General features: G+C 37.2%; 2 protein-coding genes and 1 long non-coding RNA gene across 4 annotated transcripts; 2 read left to right on the forward strand and 1 right to left on the reverse strand.

The window, feature by feature from the left end:
• The first annotated feature begins 556 nt into the window (after positions 1 to 556).
• LOC107710330 (polypeptide N-acetylgalactosaminyltransferase 12-like) lies at positions 557 to 10760 on the forward strand. The gene is made up of 10 exons (XM_016515079.1): positions 557 to 1589; positions 2406 to 2575; positions 3574 to 3763; positions 3964 to 4149; positions 4790 to 4907; positions 6066 to 6242; positions 7998 to 8129; positions 8722 to 8835; positions 9352 to 9507; positions 10229 to 10760. Exons 1-10 carry the CDS (start codon positions 1231 to 1233, stop codon positions 10364 to 10366), a joined length of 1740 nt encoding a protein of 579 aa, XP_016370565.1. The 5' UTR covers positions 557 to 1230; the 3' UTR covers positions 10367 to 10760.
• On the reverse strand, positions 9419 to 12157 carry LOC107710347 (uncharacterized). 2 transcript variants are annotated; one of them, XR_001636590.1, is made up of 3 exons: positions 11951 to 12157; positions 11596 to 11790; positions 9419 to 9495 (listed from the first exon to the last, which is right to left on the reverse strand). It is a non-coding gene; the product is annotated as an uncharacterized LOC107710347 (long non-coding RNA). The 2 variants fall into 2 exon arrangements; XR_001636592.1 differs by having other exon boundaries at positions 11937 to 12157.
• A 4176-nt stretch (positions 12158 to 16333) lies between these two features.
• Positions 16334 to 19762, forward strand: spata46 (spermatogenesis associated 46). The gene is made up of 2 exons (XM_016515111.1): positions 16334 to 17274; positions 18860 to 19762. Exon 2 carries the CDS (start codon positions 18974 to 18976, stop codon positions 19436 to 19438), a length of 465 nt encoding a protein of 154 aa, XP_016370597.1. The 5' UTR covers positions 16334 to 17274; positions 18860 to 18973; the 3' UTR covers positions 19439 to 19762.
• Positions 19763 to 25106: the final 5344 nt, after the last annotated feature.

The following is a 25106-nucleotide window of genomic DNA, read 5'->3' on the forward strand; positions in this document are numbered from 1 at the left end:
CTCAGACCTGTAGGATGTGCCACGGTACGACTGTGGCTCAAAACCAGTAAATGTTTTTAAAAAAGAATATCTAAAACCTGTTCATTGAAACTACTATATTTATAAAAAATTAAAATAAGTATCAACCTGTAATTGGTTCTCTTCCAGGGGTTACTACTGGGGGCACTGACATCAGGGATAAAATGTTTTATAACATAAACAGTATCCTAACCAAAGAAAAAAGTTTTTCCAATGTTTTTTTCTTTTTGAAATGAAAGCATCAAAACCCATCTAACTGTGGTTAGACATGAATATATGTAATTTCAAACGCAATGCTTCAATGACTATTAGTTCAAGGAAGGGGTCTCATGTTGTCAAAGAGGAGTCAGAAACTATTTTAACATTTGATCTCAAATTTCATCAACTATTTTTAGGTTTTTCACAAGATTAATCAAATAACTGATGCAATGGTCTTGTTTATGGATTGTGATACGAGTTTATTGGAGGTAGATGTAAAATGCATTATGCATATGTGTGTGTATATGTTTTGTAACTCCTCAAAAAGAATTCTGGATGCATAATTTTTACGCATTTGGGCCTCTAAACCAAGGCACTGACTCGGAACTACAACAATTTTGCAAAAATACCCGCTGTTAAGTTTCTGTTTATTACGATTACAGTTAATTATTAGCCTACATCTGATCAAAATACAATAGAAAATGACGGATCATTCACATGGTTTCATTACGTTTCCCATAAACTTACTTTTGGCGTCTGTGAATATGAATTTTGTTAACTTTGTCTCCTGTAAATGCATGTAGTTTCTGTAGATACACGGAAGCAAAAAGTGTTCGGCTTGACTTTGCCTCTTCTCAACTCCTCCCCGATTGCAACACTGCCACTATAGTTGCCGATCAGTAAAGCGACACGCGTTTAATGTCGAACGCACCCAAAGCGTTCGCGTTAACGGATGTGCTTTCAACTCCTCCCCCGTCTGCAACCGGCTCTGCTCGCCGTTCATGTCGATCACACCTCAACAGTGGCTTTCGGCCACAGATTAAATGACCAACTTTCGGTTTGCTTGGATAGTTTCCCCTTCATTATAATCGACTTTAAAATGAAATCTGGCACTTTGAAAACGAGGTCCTCTTACCTTGGCGAACTTTTTTCGAACTCCAACTCTTCGTGAGATTGAATTTTGGATGACAAACAGTTTGAGGGCACCACCAGGGCGGACAAGAAGGACACATTATGGCAATATGTGGCAGACGGAGTCGGCCCAAGTTCATTCTGTACGTTCTCGGGGCTTTTGTAGTGGGATATTTAGTGTTTCATAGGAACACGCAGAGTGATGTCGGACTGGCGAGTCGAAGAGAAGTTCCAGTCGAGCAGCACAAAAATGTGGACGAGGAATTACTGAAGAAACCTGTTTACGAGAAGCCTCCTCTAGACATAAATGCTTTGGGAGAGATGGGTAGAGCTGTCAAACTGGACCTGACTGAAGAAGAGAAGCGAGAGGAGGAGGAGAGCATCAAAAAACATCAGATAAACACTTATGTGAGCGATAGGATATCACTACACCGCAGGCTGCCTGAAAGATGGAACCCACTGTAAGTGTCCATGCTGGACAGGAATGTTTGAAGTTTGATATTTGTGAGATATCCAACCTTAAAAGATAATTAAATGTTTGATCTAATGGTATTAATGGGTTTATTTGTATAACATCAGAATGTAGACAGGTAGGTAAGCCTACACATCGTAGTTTATTAGTTTTAATCCTTCCCGATTTATTGCAAACCATAAAAGTTGTAAATGTTTTTGTAAACAGTCCCCCCCAATGTCTAATATGCGATTACAGATAGGGACCGTCTACAAAGTAACAAAGCAGGAGAAAAACGTTCAATGTGGCGCTGTCACAGTTGGTCATAACTCAAATAAATTTTGTACATTAAAAAAAAATCTAAAACTTTTTATTGGTTATCTCACAAAAATGCTGAATTTTTAAAATAATGAATAAAATCCATTGCAGTCAGACCCCTTTATGGACACATTGAATAAAAAATTACTACTATAAGTCAAACTATAAACCGATCGCCCATTCCAAATCTAAAGGGTATGCATTGTTATAATTATATTTGCAGTTGGTTTTACTCTGATAGGTAATAAATAAATAAAATAAAATAACAAGCCAAATATTACTAAACTGTTTTTTTTTGTATTTATTGTTTGCATCATGTTTGTTATTTTGTTATCATGTTATTTTAAAATGACCCGTTTATTTTAGTTATGTATTTTTAGATTGCAATTAATATTTTCTTTTATTTATTTTATGTGATATTTTATCTTAGTATAATGACACTGTAAACAAGATTGCGGTCTGACATTGTAGCAAGCAAGGCATTATCTAACAAGATCTGTCTATTCAGATGTAGAAACCTGAAATATGACTACCTGAGCCTGCCCTCAACATCAGTAGTGATAGCCTTCTACAATGAAGCCTGGTCCACACTACTGAGGACAGTGCACAGTGTCCTGGAGACCTCACCAGACCTGCTGCTGACTGAAATCATACTGGTGGATGACTACAGTGACCGAGGTATCAGTCTGAATGAAAACTTCTCATGCTTCCTTTGAGCACACGCTAATCATAAGATCATATGTAGTAACATATTAAAGGTACAGCTAATATTATCTATCAATTGTATCTGTAATTGTATGATACATTCTGTTTATGTAGAGAAAATTAAGGGGAAAAAGTAAGGGGAAAAAAGATCAAATGTTTAAAAACTAAATCATATTAGGTTGAGTTTGGTGCATTTTTGATTTGGGACACCTAGGAACCACCCACAAAACTAACAACCACATTAGCAAACAGCTATACAGCTACCATAACCATAGCTAACATTGCTACCAGAAAGTTTTGCATGTGCAGACACCACTCCCATTTTCTTCAGAAAAATGTAAAAGTACTATACTGTTGTATGTTTCCTTAGTCAAATGTTTGCTAATTTCTAACTAAACAATGACAAACAGATGCAAATAGATTCTTTTTTAACCATTACTTTACTGTTTATATCAGGGAAACAATGGACAAAATGTGCTCTTTTTACATGTGTGTGTAAATCAGACACTGATTTAAAAGATATATATATATATATATATATATATATATATATTCTTTAAATAATAAATACAAATGAAGTCTTACCCAATTCATACTGTCTTTCATGTTCCCTCTTTAACTTTAAACATAAACAAAGAACAAAAACAAGAAAAAATCTTGAGTAAAACGATAACTGGATAGAATTAATAGAATAGTGTACATATTTACTTATTTAAGTTATTAGTTAAGTTAGGTTCAGGCACAGCACAAAGAGGACACACACATCCCTGATCACAAAAATCTAAGTTTGAAAAACAGATTCTTATCAATGAAATACCACAGCAATAACAGTCTCAGCTCCACCCTGTGGTGAAACAGCAAGTTGCTCCTTTATACAAAAGCCAATTAGCATACTTTATTTCTGTCCTAAGTTCTTGTACCCTCTAGGTCTGCAGCTGTTACTGAGCAGTTCTCATGAATTTGACCCACAGATCATTTAAAGGAGCCTCTAGAGAACTACATCGCCAATCTCAAAAAGGTGCGTCTGATCCGAGCAAGGAAGAGAGAGGGTTTGGTGCGAGCGCGGCTCCTGGGGGCGTCCATTGCCACAGGAGAAGTACTGACCTTCCTCGATTGCCACTGTGAGTGCCATGAAGGCTGGTTGGAGCCTTTACTCCAGAGGTGAGACTGATAAACTCCTCTCTACAAACCTCAAACATGCATTGTTTCATTAAATATGTATATAAATTTGCTCTGTTTTTGCATTACAAAATGTGCATGCTTTTTTTCTGGTCACGCCTAAACTACATTCTACATCACTGTTTGTTTTGTGAGAAATGAATATTTATCTCCCCTTTTTAAAAATCTCTAAAAACCTGTAGAATAAAGGACGAGCCTTCGGCTGTGGTGTGTCCAGTGATTGATGTTATTGACTGGAACACCTTCCAGTTCCTGGGCAACGCTGGAGAACCTCAGATTGGAGGATTTGATTGGAGATTGGTGTTCACGTGGCACACTATCCCAGAACATGAACAGAAACGCAGAAGTTCTCCCACTGATGTCATCAGGTTCGTGCTTCATGGTTGCACCAAATGGAAAACAATTTGTAATACTAAGGAAAACAATGATTTGGTTGATATGTCATTGCATTTTCAGCATTGACTGAATCATGACCATTTTTTTTGTGATTTTTATGGCAATGTTTCAGGCAGCAGAACCATTTAGGTGAACATATTTGAATGTTTTCTCTCCAAATTAAATGTTTATGCAAATAACTGCAATAAAACAACAGTAAACCCTGCCTTTATGTAGAGTGATCACATGTCCTCATTTTCCTGGACATGTCCTGGCTGAGAATTGCCTAAAATGTCAGGTTTTTTTGGCTTTGTTTTGTTCTGTTGTTTTCATACTTCCTAAAGGTAATGACTGACAAGTAGTTTGACCAATAGCGTGGAGGCAGTGTACATAATTGTCCAATCATGGCATGCAAGAAGATGGGATCTACTGTACAGAGAATGGTCAAATGCAAGTACACGTACATATAATGTATAATGCCAAAAGCCAGACATTTTACATTTTGAAATCCCAGCCAGGACATGTCCGGGAAAAACAGGTTGTATGGTCACCGTAATTTATGCTTTTCCTGGACGTTACTGTAATTTTCCTAGTAGAATCACAGAAATATCTCTGTCTGTTGCTTTGATCCAGGTCTCCTACAATGGCTGGGGGTTTGTTTGCAGTCAATAAGAAGTACTTCCATTACCTGGGCACATATGACACAGGAATGGAGGTGTGGGGTGGAGAAAACCTGGAGTTCTCATTCAGAGTAAGTGCGTTTTGTTGAACTCTTTCTAAAAAAGTGTTCCTCTCGTTTGTCTCTAAGTTTTGGTTTCCTGAGGGGAGAAAGCCTTTCGGCAGATGGTCACAATCCTAGTTTGAAAACTGTGTGATGAGTCACACAAGGTTAGGAGGTCAGTCTGTGTCTTTATTAAGTGTCCGCGAGCTAACATGATGAATACATCGACCTTCAGTGTTTATGCAGCATTTACTTACTCATTATTCCTCTCATTACTCAGCTCATCCCCCGAATGATTCCAACACTGTTACATAGACAGCAATGGTTCACTTGTGTTTTGAATGCCTTGAATGCCAGGAGCGGCGTTTTAGCCAGATTTCAGCAAGGAACGTCACAAAGACCAGACAGCTGCTCTGTCAGTGCAATATGACAGACAAGCCTATTTATTCTCTGGATCGGTCTATTTGCAGGAATTAACATGTTAACTTAAGATTTCAATCAAATAAGTTACTGTTTAATGTTAATTGTAATAATTTAGCACAATAACCAAATTTGATATTACTGTTTAAAATTGTTTGAATTAATCATGATGTTTCATAATTTTTAACAGTTAGAAATCAAAACCAAATCTGCATACAGTATAGTGAAAAATCTTTTCATCTAGAGAGTTTTCTTTTTCCTCTCAACACTGACCTTTAGCTTGCTTACTGAGGATATTATGGCAATTTTGTCTGTAAAGCTGATTTGGAGCAATATTTACTCTTATTATTTAAGAGTTATACAAATACATTTGAATTAAAATGAATTAAAAAAATGGAAATTGTTTCTCTTCAGCATTATATCTAACTATACTTAAATAATGGGGAGAAAAAGATACCCAGACAATTTAAAACAAAAGTAAATATTTTCCTGATTATATTTTAAGAAAAATATGCTTTGACTTTAGTATAATGACAGTCCAAAACCCAAGTATATAATTATTTAATCTTAATTACAATATCACAAAGAATATTTTTCTTACACCGTATAAATGGGTCTGTACAAGAAAATATACACCTGGAGTAATGTCATATTCAGGGGTCCTTAGGAGGCAGCATAATTAAACTGCCTAATTTCAAATATGCCTAAAATGCTGCCTACGGATTATTTCGGATGGCTAATCTGTTTCCTGTCTTGGGTGTTTTTCAGATCTGGCAGTGTGGAGGGAGTCTGGAAATCCATCCTTGCTCTCACGTGGGTCACGTCTTTCCGAAGAAAGCGCCATACTCGAGAAACAAGGCCTTGGCCAACAGCGTGCGGGCGGCAGAAGTCTGGATGGACGAATACAGAGAAGTGTATTACCATCGCAGCCCTCATGCTCGTCTGGTACGCCTACTTGTGCAGTCTGTTGTATAACTCTGCTTTTGTTTGCTTGTCTGCTTGTTTTCACACTGTCTATCTTTGAGATTAGTGTAGATAGACTCGCATAGCCCTTGTGAAAGATGCACATTTTCTTTGCACAAATCTAGATGTATCTTCACCCATTTTTACAGAATCTGTGGATATGCTCTAAACGAGCCCTGTAGTTAAAGAGAGCGGTGCTCTCGGTGACAGATCGGATAACCCTTTTCTCTCTGCACCTTGGAGATGCTACCAGGTTGGCACCACCAACTCGAAATCTATCTGACGAGATGCCAGCAGATAAGGCTCTCTCTCTTTTTGGGTATAAACCACAGGCAAACACTGGCCTTGCCAACGTGGATCAGGTTTGACAACCTTCATACTCTGCTTCCACGCAAATTCGTAAGAGGATCGCTCTCTCTTTCACCCTCCCGAGTCTCGCGGCATATTTTATTCATGGCCAAAATCTCTGTCGATTGGGCCACAGAGTTCTAAAGATCAACAGAATGAGGCTCTTTGATGGATCTTGATGATCAGAAAGCTTAATTTGACAGCCACTTGATTGAGCGTGTAGCTGGACTATACGTGCCGCCTCAGGACTTTGTTGAGACTGAAGCCTGATCACAGATGGATCATCAATGGGTGTGATGTTGTGCCACCCGGCTGGCACTCACAGCGAGAACATACGTTATTGATGATTCGCTATCAAGTTGGTTAATTAGAAGTGCATTTCTTGTCATTCATCTTAGTGCAGATCTGATTAAACTGATCTTTACCTCCAACAGATGTTCCTCATAGGGGAGAGTATCTCTGGCACCACTGTGTGGACCATCACTGCCACAGACATACACAGGAACTTGGCCTTTATCAGTCTTGTTTGTTGAGATGGGGTTACAACTTTATTTTGCAACAGGATGTTGCAGCATGTAGCAATTTGTGGTGTACCGCTGCAGGGTAATTGCACCAGAATGCTTAAAAAACAAGATGACAATATGTTATTAGTTGTTTGCTTTTATATGATCATTTTGTGAAAACGGTTGATGTAGAATGAAGAGAGAGTATTGTAAATGATCTGTTCATGTGGTATTTACTAAGACAAGAATTACAATTGATGGATGGATTCCTACAGGAAATTCACATTCCTTGCTATTCACATTGGGGATGGATATTTGTAAATGAATTCATTTTTTTTCGACGAGCAGTCCAAAGTTTTTTGCCTTTGTTTGACAAAGAAAACAGACTGACCAGTGGCTTATGAGATGTCACATCAGATACAAAATAAATAAAAAATATTAACTCTGAATGCAGATTAGTGAAGCAGCCACCTGTATATGTAAATTATTATTTTGATGTAAATGTATAATAGACCAGTGTGAAAACCCAAAACAATACGTCAAACAGGCGATAGCTGCTGTTACTGAACAATTCAGCATGTTGGTGTTGCTAAAGCTTCTTTCATTTGACGTGGAGCTGCTGTTGTCTTTACATACCTCTGAAAAAGGACAATTAAAAATGTTGCAGTTCATGAAAAGTTGCAGTTTATGAAAATAAATATTCTCTTTTTAAAAAGTGTGCAAATAATGTTATTGTGCATATAGCTTATTAATATGCATAAATATAAATCTCAAACCGCATCATACCAATGCTCATGAAGTAGGCTAATTGAGTGTAAATACATTAAAAACAGAAAAGTAGTAAAATATCTTCAACAGGATCCATCATTTTTAACACTTGTTTCAGGAGGCATATGGTGATGTGACAGACAGACGGAAACTCCGAATGCGTCTTGGCTGTAAAGATTTTAAGTGGCTCTTGGAGAACATCTACCCTGACATTCAAGTCCCAGAGGACAGGCCTGGAATGTTTGGCATGGTGAGAAGAGACAAACTTCTTTTGTTTACATGCACAGCTTTGTAGCAGCAGAAATCAAGAAGTAAAAATGCTATTATTCACAGGTTGGTTTGATTTAAAGTTTACAATGCAAGCATAGTGTGACATGATGAAATGAGGCCAGTTCCTTTGTAATCAACAAAACTACACTGCAAGCGAGTGGCATAGTGTAGACAAAATCTGGGACTGTTTTATTTAAAAGTTGAAATAAACAGAAGTTTTTTTTTTTTTTCATATTATGATATAAACTTTTACTCATATTATGCTGATAATGTAATTTCTGATTAAGAATCTATAAAGACACAAATTCTTTATATGATGAACAGATGTGATTTAACAGATTACTTTTATTCTCATATGAACATTGAAGTGTCAGAATTTTGGGTGAAGAGAAATTTCTCAGATTTGATAAAAAATAAATGAAGATGAACAAATTTCCTATGGGTTTGGAACAACATGAGCATGAGTAAATGATGACAATTTTCATTTTGGGGAGAAATATCCCTTTAAATAAGAAAAATCAGACTTTTGGACACGATTATTTGAATGTTTCTTTGTTTCTTCTCAATTGTAGCTGAAGAATAAAGGAATGGACAACTACTGCTTTGACTACAACCCACCTGATGATCATAATATGGCCGGTCACCGAGTCATTCTTTACCCTTGTCACGGCATGGGACAAAACCAGGTAACTTTCATTTTCACAACTGTAATGACGGACTGCTCCAATTAGTATTCACTGCTGCACAATACACAGAGATTGTAATGCGTCCTCAGGAATATACATCAACGTGTGTCTCACACTTCTAATGTATTATTAAGACAGCATCCTAATACGGCGCAGTAAATAGTGTGTTGTGCACTTCACAGCACGCTTGTTTTTAAGGCAACCCCAGTTGCCGGGCACAGATTTTATTCGTCTCCTCCCTCTCTGTGGGGAGGCAGATGAGCCTTGAAGACTCATCAGTGCACAATATCAGCCATATGTACAGCACAACAACACTTTTCTAATGGATTCTCTCTGTGAATACAAGAGAAATGCTCTTCTGTTTCTTTCTGGTTTGGTACATTTGGGTCAATCCTGTTTGAGAATTAAAAAAAAGATGCTTATGTTGTAGTATTTTTATTCGAAGGTATAACAGACCTTCAGAAATGTGTTGAGCTGTGTTGAGTGTGTATATATCTTCTTCTCTTTTTGCGACAGTTCTTTGAGTACTCCACACTCCAAGAGATCCGTTATAACACGAGGGACCCTGCAGGCTGCGTCGTGGCTGATCCTGTCTCCACATTTCTTACCATGCATCACTGCAGTAAACCCAGGGAAGCTGTGCCTGAAGACCAGAAGTTCCTATTCAGAGAGGTGAGATCACAAACCAGATGTATGATTGTATGCAAATAGAATTTTATTCAAATTAATTGCATTAATTAATCCTAAATAATCACATATACACTACTATTCAAAAGTTAATAAGACCTTTGTCGACTTTTGTTGCTTTATTCAGCAAGGATGCTTTAAATTGATCAAAAGTGAAACAGTAATGTAACAGTAATTTATAATGTTACAAATAATTTCTATTTGAAATAAATGCAGTTCTTTTGAACTTTTTATTCATGAAAGAATCCTAAAATATGCATCACAGTTTCCACAAAAATATTAAGCAGCACAACTGTTTTCAACATTGATAATAAAAAGAAATACTTCTTGAGCAGCACATCAAGTGTTCTTGGAAGCAAACAACGGTCCAAGAAAATGTCACATTAAAGTGTTACTTGAGAAAGTCACCCAGCATGGCAAGAGGTTTCAGTGTGGCTTGTAGTGAAATTTCAGAAGCAAGCCTTAATGTGAACTCTTTGCCAGTACAGCGAGCACCTGAAGAGCAGCGTGACGTCAGCGTGATTCTCTCTAGACTGTGGGGTATTAGAGTAAGGAGGAGGTGCTGGGAGCAAATGAAACGCTGGGGTTGACTGAGCTTCCTGTTCTAGTGTGCCAAAGGCCTTTATACTGTAGTATTTGAACAAACCCCTGACCTTAAGTATTAGACTTGGATGTGTAACAATTCTCATAATCATTGCATTGGCAGGACGGCTCTCTCTACCATGTTCAGACACAGAAGTGTGTTGAGGCAGTAGCCCGGACCGACACTGGGAACCCTGGCCCTGCTCTCCGTCCCTGCACCGACTCAGCCTCCCAGAAGTGGTTCTTTGAAGAGAGAACATAGCAAAGGTTCTCTCTACACCCTTCACCTGCACTACAGTTCAAAGTGCATTTCATATGGGCTGTTCTGACTTCACACCAGCTTATTGAGCATTCCACTTCCTCCGCTTAGGATTGATAGTGCCTTCCTTTTACACGACATGCACAGTACAGACTCTGTCTGTTAAACTGAAAAAATGGTATGTTTTAATGAATTAACATATTTGATTTGAACATTTTTGGATAAGTGTATTAAAATTCATCACTCATAATAGAGTTGTTCAGTTTGTAATTCTAAAACCCTGAGGAGAATTAGCATTTTCGTGCCATGAGTGTTCTCAAAAATGTTCAACAAGTTTTGGATTTCGGAGTAAAATAAGGTATATGTGCTACAACATTCACTACTGTTCAAAAGTTTGGGGTCAGTAAGATTTTTTTTTTTTTGAAAGAAATTATTATTTTTATTAAGCAAGGTTGCATTAAATTGTCCATAAGTGATGGGTAAGATATGTATAATATTACAAAAGATTTCCATTTCAAATAGATGCTGTTCTTTTTAACTTTGATTCATCAAAGAATCCTGAAAAAAATTTTCAAATATCATTCATCATGTTTAGAATATTAGAATCGTTTGTAATGGCTGCTGAATATTTAGCTTTGCCATCATAGGAATAAATGACATTTTAAAATATATTAAAATAGAAAACGGTTATTTTAAATTGTAGTATTATTTCACATTACTGTTTTTTTTTTACTGTATTTTTAATGGTGAGCATGAAAGACTTCTTTCAAAATCATCAAAAGTTCTTACCAGCTCCAAAAGTTTGAACAGTAGTGTATGTTGTATGATGAAATGTAAAAGTCTCGAAACTACAGACCTTATTTTAATTATAAATCCAAAACTGCCATTATTAAAGCCCACAGGAAGTTCCTAAGGAAACCCATGGTGAATTAGTCTTCCAGGTTGGCCTGCACATACACATCATTACTGAACACCTCCATTTCTCAGCAAGATGTAAACACTGTATTTAAACGCTCATCATAACCTCTGGGTCTCTCTGTCGCAATTGACAATCATTACCATTTTATAAGATGGTAATTTGAGTTATTTTAATCAGTCAGTGCTGCCAGCTCCATCTGCTGGTGTCTCATCCTCCCCGTTCTCCTGCAAAGTAGCTTCTATTTATTCAAATATTTAACTACTTTTTTCTAGTGACTAGCATTTTTAAAAACTCCTCCTCTGTGATCCGGTACCTGATGTAAGTCAGATCTCGCTTGCACTTCGAGCCTCCTGGCAGCCTGGTTGTGTGTGTATTTTTTGGCTGAGTATTGAGATTAGGCTCAGATAAGCAGCAGTGCTGGCAGTGGCGGCGCTGCTGCCATTCTCTTTCCAACCACTAGATGGTGCCAAATTCGCCGTTTTATTCCTTGTCCGCTTTGTCCTGCATGCTGTAACATCAGCTTGTATTTACATTGTGTAATTTCAGTAGCCCACGATGCAGTGATTGAGATGCTGGGTTACACTTTTTATACACAATTATGGTTAAACATGTACAGTGATTATTACTTGTAACTGAAACCATATGGCAGCCTACCTCTAGTCATTTACCTGCTGTTGAGAATAGATCGTCGGTCATTTGAAGGGGATGAAACAGAGCTGAATGTCACAGCAAATACTAGATTGTAGTGGCCAAATTACTGTGATTTTTGCTTCATATTTCCCTAAAGTTGTAGAGAAACAGTGCTGGTTAGTTAGTTTAGGGCAGGGGTGTCAAACTCAGTTCCTGGAGGGCCACAAGCCCTGCAGAGTTTAGATTCAACGCTAATTAAATGCAGCTGATCCAGCTAATCAAGTCCTTCAGGCTTATTTTAAAGCTACATGGTATGTGTGTCGGAGCAGGGTTGGAACTAAACTCAGCAGGGCTGCGGCCCTCCAGGAACTGAGTTTGACACCCCTGGTTTAGAGTATGTGGATATAAACCTCTTTAAATTCTGACCAACTGTGGGTATGTTTTCTATGCTGAATGATCATTTCTGTAAGTCATTTATAATTAATTTATTTGATTAACTTAGCTTTCTCAGTTATTTATTACTTCAGTAATTGCTGGTGTCCTTAAAATTGCTGGGATGTTGAAAATAGGAAGTAGATTTTTAGTCAAAAATAAACTGTCATTTACTCACCTTTATGCTGTTCTAAAACTGTACAACTTTCTCCTGTGAAACACAAAAGAAGATATTTTGAAGAATGTTTATGCTGCTATTTTCCAAAAAAGGCACTTTATAAATATAAAAGTTGGCTATAAGTCATGAGCTATTTTCTATATAGCAATAATAGTTCTATAAGTTATTGATTGAAAACCACCATTTACTTTAATTCTATGGAAAAAAGCAGCTATATGACATGCTTAAATATCTCTTTTTGTGTTCCACAAAGAAAAATGTTTTTGAAAGACTTAAAGGTGAGTAAATAAAGAAAATTTTTTATATTTTAAAGACATTTAAAATGTTTTAAGTGCCTTACACAGTGTTCAAAGAAGGACATTTTAATGTAAAATATAGGTGAGAGGGAACTTTTCTTTGGTTTACAGAACATATTTTTTGTTTTAATCTATAAGGTGACGGGCCAACTGAACATTGTCATGGGGAGAATTGGTTTACTGATGTGATTCTATGAGAGCGTGTGACATGAGCTTCAATACTGGACAGATGTTTTCACGGCCTCTATAGATAAGAAGGTGATTGAAAGATTGATAATATTATGAGAACAATGTTTGCAATGGTAGGGCTTTTCCTGTCTGTCAAAGCCTCAGAATTGATTATGGGTTTCTTAAAGAGGTCAAAAAGAGGATATTCTGTATGTCCTATTTCCACTGTCTATATGGTCATTTTATCCTCAATACAATGGAAGTATAAAACACAAAAAATGATACATTCTATAGATAAATGTGGTTTAAAATTCATATCATGCATTTTGATCTTCAAACATGCCCAGTTACTGATGCATAGGACCAACCATGGCCATAAAAGTTGTGTGGTTGGTTACAGCAACAGCGAGTATGCACTTTTCTTGGAATAATGAATGCTTTTTAATGTTATTTTATTTTACGTTTAATTTTGCTGATGGTAGAATGTTGAAACCATGTGTTTTGAAACGGTATCAGTGCTGGAAGAAAATTCAGGTAACTTTATGCTATGTAAGTGACCTTAACATCAGAAATGAAGGTATTCTTTTTTATTATTAATGCATTAATTATGGTTAATAATGTCTAATATCTGTCTAATTTAAAGGTGGACTCAGTATTTTTTTGTTTGTTACGCTACACGCTATGTCATTCACAATCAGCAGCAATTCATTTATTAATATGCAAAGTTTCAGAAACAATGTTAGTAGTATTTAACACAAGCCAGCCCACTCCATGTAAAATAAAGCTGCTTTTATTAGGTAACTGATATGATTGCAGTCTTCATCTCATGTGAGGATACTTTATTTTATACATATTTCAATTTCTTTGTGCAAAACATTTTAATTAGGGAAAATTCTATTGAGTGCACCTTTTAATTGTAATTAAATTTCTTTTCTAGATCTAAAAAATTAAAGTTGCTTTAACTTAAAATTGATTTCATGTTTGACTTTTTACACATTAAAGCCATTGAATAACATCCCAATGTGTGCCTATCTTTCTTTACCAACAACTGACAACCCCTGGCAATCTTTTTTTCCACCGTATTACACACTCTCGTCTCTCCAGCAAGTGCTCGTATTCTGGCACTTCACTTGGGTTATTGTGGAAAATAATAAATCGCAAACTCTTCCCATTTCGTTCACCCTCTGAATGCGTGTTTGTTCTTTCCATCCATGTTGGAGTCTTAGTCGCAGCGAGACGATGGTGGTGTCATTGGCAGCCGATTGGCTGGAAGATGTGCAGCTGAGTATGAGGAAGCGCTCATGCCAAGATGCTCCTCACTATGCGCTCTGCCCCGCAGTCATTCTCAATTACTCATTCATGATGTGCGTCTGTTTGATATTTCATACTGTTTGTGGGTTTCTTTTGTATGGTGTCATCTGCCTCGCTCTCCGGGTGCAGGATGGGATTAGTTTGGAACACTCTAGCTGGCTTTAGGAAATCAGGGTCATGGAATGAAGCTTTGGAAGCCGGCAGATCACACCGGCTCTGCTGCCAGAGAGGCGTTAGATGTGCCTTCTGCATGAATCACTGTGGAGAACCTTATTTTCGTCTCGCTGCATCCGCACAACTTCTTTCTCTTCGGCAGCAGCATCAGTGTTGGTGCACTGTTGTCATAGGCAAATGGGATTACGACCACGTCACTTTTTAGCTTTAGAAAAGGGTATTAAATATTAAAATGATCTCTGAGGTGTAAACGGCGCTCACCTCCTTGTGATGCATTTGGGATCTTAGGTATGAAGGCAGCTTGCTCGCCTACATCCCATGTGTTGCTTGACAAGGTCTCTCTGTATGCCGAGCGTCTCTTTTCAGAAATGAAAAATAAGCTTGATTTGGCAAAGCGAGATGAGACCCTGACAGATACATGCTATCATTTTCTACACTGTCTGTTCAACTGGCTCATGTTGTCGAACTAATGACTGCACAGCCTTCTCTGTGAACGGCTGATTTCACCACATTCTCATTACTCCAGGTGTTCAGTGAGGTGAGGGTTGATCATTCCAAAAGATCCTGATGCATTTGCCTTGTAAAGTCACGTGTTTAGCGTGTTCATAACATGTTAGCACTTTCAGGCGATGAAGCTAAACCTGGCATGTGAACCTCTTTCAAAATTTCTGATGTGAAATATCAACCGTTCAGGGGTTAAAAGTGACTTTAACCCAGAGTTAAGTGTAGCGTGTAGTGTTTTTAATATTGCAACTATTCTATTGTGACGTATTTTCGAGTCTAACGGATTATTCAAAAAGAAAAAAATGTAGGGTGGGGACTTGGTTCTGTCTATCAGTTGTTGATTGGATTTTGAAATGTGGGCGTCATTAAAATAGTTAAGTCTGTCAGGTGTTTTTCCCCATTTTCCTCACAGCAATGAATGGTTTGCTTGCATATAGAGTGCAACAGTGCCAGCCTTGGTTCTGGAAGTATTTTACACAAGGATTTTTAAAAAGTCTTTGTTGAGACATAAGCCATGAACCGAACCAAACTAACCAACTACGAGGTGAATCACAATATTACGAACTTTGATTTGAAACAAAAAATTATTTGAAAAATGACAAAGGGAGAAGTGTGTACTTTTAATGTGGGAAAGATCTATAATCCCATGAAGCATTGTGAATGACCTGCTAGATGAACAACCAAATCAAAATAAAAACGAATAAATTAATTTTAAAAAAATGGATTTAAAGATGTTGATTTAATATAGAAGCAATATATTTTACGATAATTGCAAAATTTGCATAAATACACTATATGTAAGTAGTTTGAGTGTGCAGGGAGATTGACTATTTGCAGTGCTTCATAGGAATGGGTGGTTCTTTTGGCATGATTTTTGTCTCAATTCTCTGATTGGTGGAAATTTTTGCTGAATCATGGGTAATGTATTTTTTTTCTTTAAACCAGGAATTCCAGTGTTAAGCAATCATTTAAAAAAACAAGTTCAAATAATGCTGGCTGATGGCTTCAACAAAAGCATATACCATCGATTAACAACCTTCTGACTCACTATAGTGAGTATCTCCCTATGGAGAAAATGAATGGGATCTGTACTTCTCAGATCCTATAAATGTAAATTTGTAAAGAAAATAGTGTACAACCTTTTATTTTCAAGAAAGATGGTGATCATTATTTGAATTCTTTAAGGAACTATAAAAATGCAATTGCTCTTAAGACTCTTAAATGTCTTTGTGCTTGTATATACACATGTAATGTACATTTGTGTGTGTGTGTGTGTGTGTGTGTGTGTGTGTATGTGTATATATATATATATATATATAAGCAGTGGTCAATAACAAACTTAACTGAATATGGTCCAAACTCTCCTCAAGCATCCTACTAAATGAGCTGTCCTGTGAATGTATACAAAATGACTGACAGACAGAGTGCACCTTAAAGCACTCACTGTAACAATTCTGACCACAGCCTGCTGTACTGTAGCTATGACAGTTGTTATATTTTAGGATGCATAATCCAGCAATCTCTGTCAAGTAAAAGGGATATTTTTGAATGCTGTCATTAAGAACATGTAAACATCTGATGGTTAGAACCTTATTCTGGTTTCCTTGGTAACACTAAACAATAATTTAAAAAGTAACAGAAATGAATACTGTTGCTTTTGTCTAATGATATGCAAAAGTTGATGGAGATGTTGTGAAGGACAATAAAGGTAAGAGTATAGTTGTATTGCAGCTATTATGTATTTAGATCCAAGTTTGCTTTGTTGTGGCCTGCATTAAGAGGTTACGCCTCCAAGCTTTTTGAAAATGACTGTTGAGACTATTATGTATAATTTAACTCCTAATGGAGAAGCATTCTGTACATTCATGCCCCATTTTTCTTCTCTTTCCGCCTCTCTTCTGCCACTTTATTAAATGGATGACTTATTCTTTTCATTTGTTATGCACTGTATCCATTTGAAATCTTATTGTACTTCTGCATTTCTTTCCAAATTTCCCTGGAGTTAGAATAATTTACACCATTTGTGTCTAATTTGACGTTTTCATATACTCCAGTTGCAGTGGCATTTGTTTCTTAAACACTTGAATAACACAAACAATTACCTCAATGGCAACATGATTTCATATGATTTATTTATGGCAAATTGCCTTTACCCGTCTCAGCTGTTTGTTTCTCCTCTCAAACTACAGCTTGACATCTTTCTAGAGAAAGACAGTCATCTTTCATAGGATCCATGTGAAATAACCAGCCACTGAAACTGCCATTACGGACACTGATGCCAGACGATCTACAAGGGAAGGTAACTATGACCGAGAACGTTGCCCATTCTAGACACAGAGACTCTTGGAGTGAATTGATTAGATTATTTGCACTACAGCCTTGGGTACATCTGTATGGAAGCTGCCTGCTGCTCTTCACAAAGTCACAGAAGCACAATTGAGAATCAAGCAGATTGAAACAGTACTCTTTGTTTTGTCCTTTATTTATTGTTTGTCATTGAGGAATTCATTGAAGTATTAAGGTTGAATTCAGTTAAAAATTTAAAGGGACCATATCAAGCGTGACCATTTTACACCCTATTTTTGATACTTAGAATTAAATAAACTAAATTTATAAGATTTCAATTCAAGCACCCTTGAGAACATGAGAACAGATGGTGCGTTCAAGTCATGTTGGATAGATCGTATTTACGAGTTGAACGCACACACTCTAAAAAATGCTGGGTTGTTTCAACCCAACTTTGGGTCAAATATGGACTAACCCAACCGTTGGGTTAAATTTTTACATTAAATTTTTAACCCAAAAGTTGGGTTAGTCCATATTTGACCCAAAGTTGGGTTGAAACAACCCAGCATTTTTTAGAGTGTGTGCGTTCAACTCGTAAATACGATCTATCCAACATGACTTGAACGCACCACAGACCCTGTTGTATTTTCTTGTAATTTATTAAAAGAAGGTACACCGCCGACTAAACGCACCTGACGTCGTAATTACGACTTGTCAACTCGTAAGTACGAACGTCCCAGGAGGACTTGAACACAGCATTACACTACAGTTCAAAAGTTTGGGGGCAGTATTTATATTTTAAATAAATGCTGTTCTCTTTGAACTTTCATCAAAGAATCTTGACTAGAGTAACAGCCACTGAAAATTCAGCTTTGCCATCACAGGAATAAATTACATTTTACGATATATTAAGAAAACCATTTTAAATTGTAATATTATTTAATTAGTTTTTACTGTATTTTTTGGTCCGATAAATGCAGCTTTGGGTCCAATATATAGCATGTGCTGCCCTATCCTTCAATAACAGCCTCTTTGCATCCACTTTTTATGCCTTTTGTTAATTATTGTGGTGTTTAGGACTAATACATATCATACTTCATCCTTATTACCTCACCTTACCTCAGCAAATCAGAAAGAGCTGTTTTTGCAGTTTAGTGTTAGTAAATGTTCCTTTTGGACTGCGGAGGAAGTGTTCAGTTCTTGAAGTTAGTTTATTTCCCAAAGTTGATGAAAATTTCAAATTCTCAGTTTGACCCCTTTAAGCAGGAAAAAAGAGGTTTGTTAGGGTGAAGCTATGTGACTTCAAATCGATAGTTATGTTGTTGTTGGAGCCTTTCTTTGTATTTCATCAGATTTATTGATTTACAGTGCAACTCATATCCTCTCATACCATTTCAACATGTAGAAAGAAAATTGTCTATGGCATGTAATCACAGTGACCGAGAAGCAACCAGTCTTGGGAAAAGCATATATCTTAGATGTATTTACAGACTTGTTAAAGGTCAAAGCGGATTAAACCCATTTTTCACCATTTTTGTGTTCTTTCAAAAATGTTTGACCTTTTGGTTTAAATGCTGATGTTTTTTCTTTTGTCACAGGTTATTTGTCAATGTCTGTTAGTGTTCAAGGACAACAATAAACCATAAAGTTTATTTGAAAACGGTTGAGGTCAGAAGAGCCTTGCAAACTCTGCACAGTTGCCGTCCAAAACCATGGAGAAACCTGGTGTTAAGCCCAGCTGCTCTAAGATCCTCCCAAAGCTATGCACTGTCAACCTCAGGTTCTGCACTGGGATCAACCACCTTTCCAAAGACCTTCAAAGTTTGGGACGAAACGCTTGTTTTATCCAAACTGTAACAGCGACGAACAAGGTTTGTGGGATTACAAGGTACAAGTGTTCAGGCTGTCTGTGCTACTACAGTGAACTTGAGCAGCTGATGACACACATAGAGCAGGGCTGGAGAGAAGGCTACAGCTGTAGAGCATTCTACCGTAAGCTGAAGGACATGAAGGACTGCAGGGAGTTACTGACTGTACATGAAGAAGAAGAAGCTGCAGCTTCTGAAAGCGACCCTCAGCTCTGTGGCTCCTTGGCTCTGAGGCAGAGCAATAGAGATGTGAAGCTGGACATGGTCGTCAAGTGGCTGCAGGAGTGCCTGTCAAGTTGCTGGCAATGATTCAATTAAAACAGTTATGGCTGCATTTGTTTTGATTTTAGATTTTCAGAAGAGGGTCCTGCTTTTTTCAATACAATGACAGTGCATGGGGACAGCGGCTGTGAAGCTCCAAAAAGAACCGTAAAAGTATCATAAAATTGGTCCATATGACTTGGGCATTATATACTAGATCTTCTGAAATCATTCAATAGCTTTATGGGAGGAAGAGACTGAAATTTGTCGTTATTCAGTGATTCTTCTCCTTGTTTGTACTTTCTTGAATCCAAATATGGCTGATTAATATCTGACGTGCCAAGTTTGATGTAAAGGTAAGTTATTGGACATTTGCATACACTACCGTTTAAACGTGCAATTTTTTAAATGTTTTTGAAAGTTTCTTATTCACACCAAGGCTGCATTTACTTATCAAGAATAAAATAAAAACAGTAATACTGTGACTGCAAAGCTGTGACAGTAATATTGTGACTGCAAGCCAGTCTTCAGTGTCAGTATTCATTCTAATATGCTTATTTACTGCTCAAGAAACATTTATTATCAATGTTAAAAACGGTTATGTTTTTGGAGGTTGGCAGCCCTAATCCTTATTCACTTTCATTCTATGGAAAAGAGCTGTCAGGACATTCAGCAAACCATATTTTGTGTTTTACAGAAAAAAGAAAGGCATGTAGGGTGAGTGAGTAAATTGGACAGCATAATAATATGAATAAAGGACTCTTCAGAATAGCCAGTTTATACTTCTGAATGAAACTCTTAATCAAGTTGCAAGGTTGCATCAAAACCTGAAAATTTCCCCTACTACTTTATGGATTGTGATGCTGCATTAAAATGTAAAATTATTCAGAGACAATTATTTGCAGTGTAAACAATATTACAGTTTCCTATTTAGGATTAATCTGAGAAGTGGAGAAAATCTGTCCATAATGACAGGGTGATGAGCAGTCAGAACACATATCACACTTGCATGGCAGAGTATGGAATCTGCTCGTCTTGTCATTCCAAAACGAATATTTATGGCATTTCCTGTCAAGAATGTTTTATTCTGGGAGGGGAAAAAATCCAGTCGACACATTTGAAACAGCTGATTTCTGTTCATTACAGTCTATCTATCTATCTATCTATCTGTCTGTCTGTCTGTCTGTCTGTCTGTCTGTCTGTCTGTCTGTCTGTCTGTCTGTCTGTCTGTCTGTCTATCTTAATTATCCCATCCATCCATCCATCCATCATTATATCTAAATTTCTCATCCATCCATCCATATATCTATCCATCATTATATCTCACTTTCTCATCCATCCATCCATCATTATATCTAATTTCCTCATCCATCCATCCATCCATCATATCTAATTTTCTCATCCATCCATCTGTCCATAATGACAGGGTGATGAGCAGTCAGAACACATATCACACTTGCATGGCAGAGTATGGAATCTGCTCGTCTTGTCATTCCAAAACGAATATTTATGGCATTTCCTGTCAAGAATGTTTTATTCTGGGAGGGGAAAAAATCCAGTCGACACATTTGAAACAGCTGATTTCTGTTCATTACAGTCTATCTATCTATCTATCTATCTGTCTGTCTGTCTGTCTGTCTGTCTGTCTATCTTAATTATCCCATCCATCCATCCATCCATCATTATATCTAAATTTCTCATCCATCCATCCATATATCTATCCATCATTATATCTCACTTTCTCATCCATCCATCCATCATTATATCTAATTTTCTCATCCATCCATCCATCCATCATTATATCTAATTTCCTCATCCATCCATCCATCCATCATATCTAATTTTCTCATCCATCCATCCATCATATCTAATTTTCTCATCCATCCATCCATCCATCCATCATATCTAATTTTCTCATCCATCCATTCATTCATCATATTATCTAATTTTTACATCCATCCGTCAATTCATCCATCATTATATCTAATTTTTACATCCATCCATCCATCGAGCTTTATCTCCATTGACATACTTTATCTAATTTTCCCATCCATCCATCATTATATTCATCCGTCAATTCATCCATCCATTATTTTAATTTTTTAATCCATCCATCCATCGAGCTTTATCTCCATTGACATACTTTATCTAATTTTCCCATCCATCCATCATTATATCTAATTTTCTCATCCATCCATCATATCTACTTTTCTCATCCATCCATTCATTCATCATTATATCTAATTTTTACATCCATCCGTCAATTCATCCATCATTATATCTAATTTTCCCATCCATCCATCATTATATCTAATTTTCTCATCCATCCATCCATCCATCCATCATTATATCTAATTTTCTCATCCATCCATCCATCCATCCATCATTATATCTAATTTTCTCATCCATCCATCCATCCATCCATCATTATATCTAATTTTCTCATCCATCCATCCATCCATCCATCATATCTAATTTTCTCATCCATCCATTCATTCATCATATCTAATTTTTACATACATCCGTCAATTCATCCATCATTATATCTAATTTTTACATCCATCCATCCATCGAGCTTTATCTCCATTGACATACTTTATCTAATTTTCCCATCCATCCATCCATCAATCTAATTTTCTCATCCATCCATCCATCCATCCATCATATCTAATTTTCTCATCCATCCATTCATTCATCATTATATCTAATTTTTACATCCATCCGTCAATTCATCCATCATTATATCTAATTTTCCCATCCATCCATCATTATATCTAATTTTCCCATCCATCCATCCATCCGCCATTTTATCTAATTTTATCATCCATCCATCCATCCATTCATCCATCATTATATCCAATTTTTCCAACCATCCATCCATTCATCTATCATTACATCAAATTTTTCCATCCATCCATCTATCTAATTTTTCCATCCATCCATCCATCATTTTATCTAATTTTCCCATCCATCTATCATTTTATCTAATTTTCCCATCCATCTATCATTTTATCTAATTTTCCTATCCATCCATAATTTTATCTAATTTTCCCATCCATCCATCCATATCTCCATTGACATACTTAATGTCTTTAGATGTGTTTTGTAAGGGAGACAGTTGCTTGCAGCAAGCAAGACATGGGAGATAAAAGATATTTGTGATGTGTCAGGCAAAGAAAGAGGAGTGTCCTCTGACAGTTTTATTTTGTGGTGGGAGACTGAAGTGCAAGTGCTTTGAAAGCTGTTTTACAAAGAATTCATGTGTCACTCATAGCTCGCACATGACAGCCACCTAAAAGATTTGAAGAGATCCACTGCTGACAGGCATGGTGGCATCACTGTAAAGCCCTCATCTATATTTCCGTCAGGAGTACAATCTCTTTGTTGTTGGATAGCATAGATTACATATTCTCTTTTTTGAGAATGTCAAGGATTCCTCAAATTCCAGGGGAGATACTGCGGAGACATTTGCATGTGCGCTAAACCCAATGTTTAGGTATCGCTGCTACAGGGCGTCCTGTCTTTCTCTGACAGGACGGCTGGTGTTTCCTGCCACAATAGATTGGTTGGCTGTCTCTGCAGTAGGTGAGTGGGCTGTGAAGAGATTGTGTGCAGGGGGTGCCGGGGTCTTGCCAAGACACCGACCTTTTCAAAGAGGCAATCGATGAGGCCCAGCACTGGGGCTCCGGAACATTCACGCCTGTCAGGTGGGTGGGATGAAGTTCATACAGACAGCAGTGGCGTGCTAATTGCCCAGGGTTGCTGGCACCCCCACTGTTTTGGTGCAGGTGGTGAGGGTCTGTGTCCCTGTGGTGTCCACACCAACCTTAGTGGAGCTACAATTTCACAGTGAAGTGAGACCACACCTACAACCAACACTCTACGTATTAGCAACGTAGCCATGTGGCACCACAGGATCAGAATCTTAAACTGTAGATTAGATTGAATAAGATTTCTGTTGAAAATATGTGGAAAACTAACTATTGCTGTTCTGGAGTGTTGTGGGGATGCTTAATAGGATGCTTACTAGCTCAAGTCCAAAAAAGCCACATCCTAAAGTCTCTAGCTGCATCCAAAATCACATACTGTCTCGTAGGTACTACATTTTAATTGAAACTTACTACACGACTGTTAAAAAAGTATGGTCTAAGTATGAATATGGAAATTCGCATGCTACAACATCCACCATGCTGTCACTGTCATATGACTCACCAGCATTAGTTGTGTCACTTCACAGCTATTCACATATCCTTTCCCCGTGGCCTCATGGGATAGTAAAGTGTCCATCAGATGCACACTTCAGAATCTTGCTGGAAGTAGAGGGTCATCATTTTTGGACATACTACTCGTCTCACATTCTGTTTTTCACTTACTATATAGAAAGGAATTAAGCATATTTGGACACAGGGTCTATGATATCCTGGTCTGTAGATATGGCTTGGGTCTCTCCGTCAGTGAAAGGCCTATTCACACCAAGACAAATATACGGTACGATATACGTTTATAGTTAATGCATCTGTTCAGATCAACCCAAACATTCGCATTCCATCAATGCAATGAATTTTTGGTTTTACGGGAAGTGTTTTAATCTTTTTTCCCACCGCACTACTAAGACAACTGGCCAACCAATAAGTTTGTGCTGTTACTTAAAACTGTGACTTGGTGGCTCTTTCAGAGTATTTTGCTACACAAATTATTTATTTATTTTGCTACACAAGTTTTCAGACAAATCAAATTTGTGTTTGAAAATTTTACAGAAACATTTGCATTGGTCTGAACAGGCTTTAAGTCTATAGAGTTTAATCATCCAATTTATCATCTGCCATGCAAAAAGCATTAGTCTGGCTACTTAGCTATTCTAGCATATTTTCCTCAACAATCCTCATGATTTGAGCTATTATTTATGTCCTTAACACAAAAAATTTAATTAATACTTAGTGTTAAGTGCTTTTCCCTACTTCTAGGAATGAGAATAGTGAAATTTAGCAAGCACCACTAACTAGATTAAGCTGTACTGTAGTTATTAGTCATGACATCCTTTCACTCCTCCCAGGAAAATTTATAGATTTTCCTTCAATAAATAAATAGAATAAATCTGTGAATATATTGTAAAAAAAAAAAAAAGTTAAGTTAAGATGAAAATTGACTTTTTTTTCCTGTGTCAGTGGTCGATGCTCTTGGATCGAACACTGTACTGTTCCTCTTGTGCCCAGGTCCTCTTTGGTATGCTAATGAATCTTCTGTGGCTTTCTTCATTCAAGCCCTAAGTGGTAATGTGGGGTCTCCATTTGAGGGAGTCTCTGGTATCAAGGCAGCCATTTTCTAAAGTCTGTAATATGCTTCCAGTGAGAATATATGCATTTTAAGCTATACTGCTAGCTTCCCTCGGGCCAAAACATACTTTATTAATTTTTTTAAATATGCATTCAAAATCCTTACTTTGAAATAGCTACATAATTTATCCTTCCTCAATAACTCGGACTGCCAACGACCACATACTTCTGTGATTCACAGATCTAAGCCATGTGAATACTATACTCCATCTGTCAAGTTTTTCCATATCACCTATAGGCTTCTGAGCTTGTGCATCGTTGAGTCTGTATTACTGTATCTGTGATGTGATGAGGTGGCAGGTTGCCTGGCAGTTGGGCTCCTTCTACTAATGAGAGAAGTCTGCATCATTATCGATTGACCTGGTCACTGGATGCGTGTCTCA

Source organism: Sinocyclocheilus rhinocerous, unplaced genomic scaffold (assembly GCF_001515625.1).
Source record: "Sinocyclocheilus rhinocerous isolate Xijiao unplaced genomic scaffold, SAMN03320098_v1.1 scaffold492, whole genome shotgun sequence".
Classification (NCBI taxonomy): Eukaryota; Metazoa; Chordata; class Actinopteri; order Cypriniformes; family Cyprinidae; genus Sinocyclocheilus; species Sinocyclocheilus rhinocerous.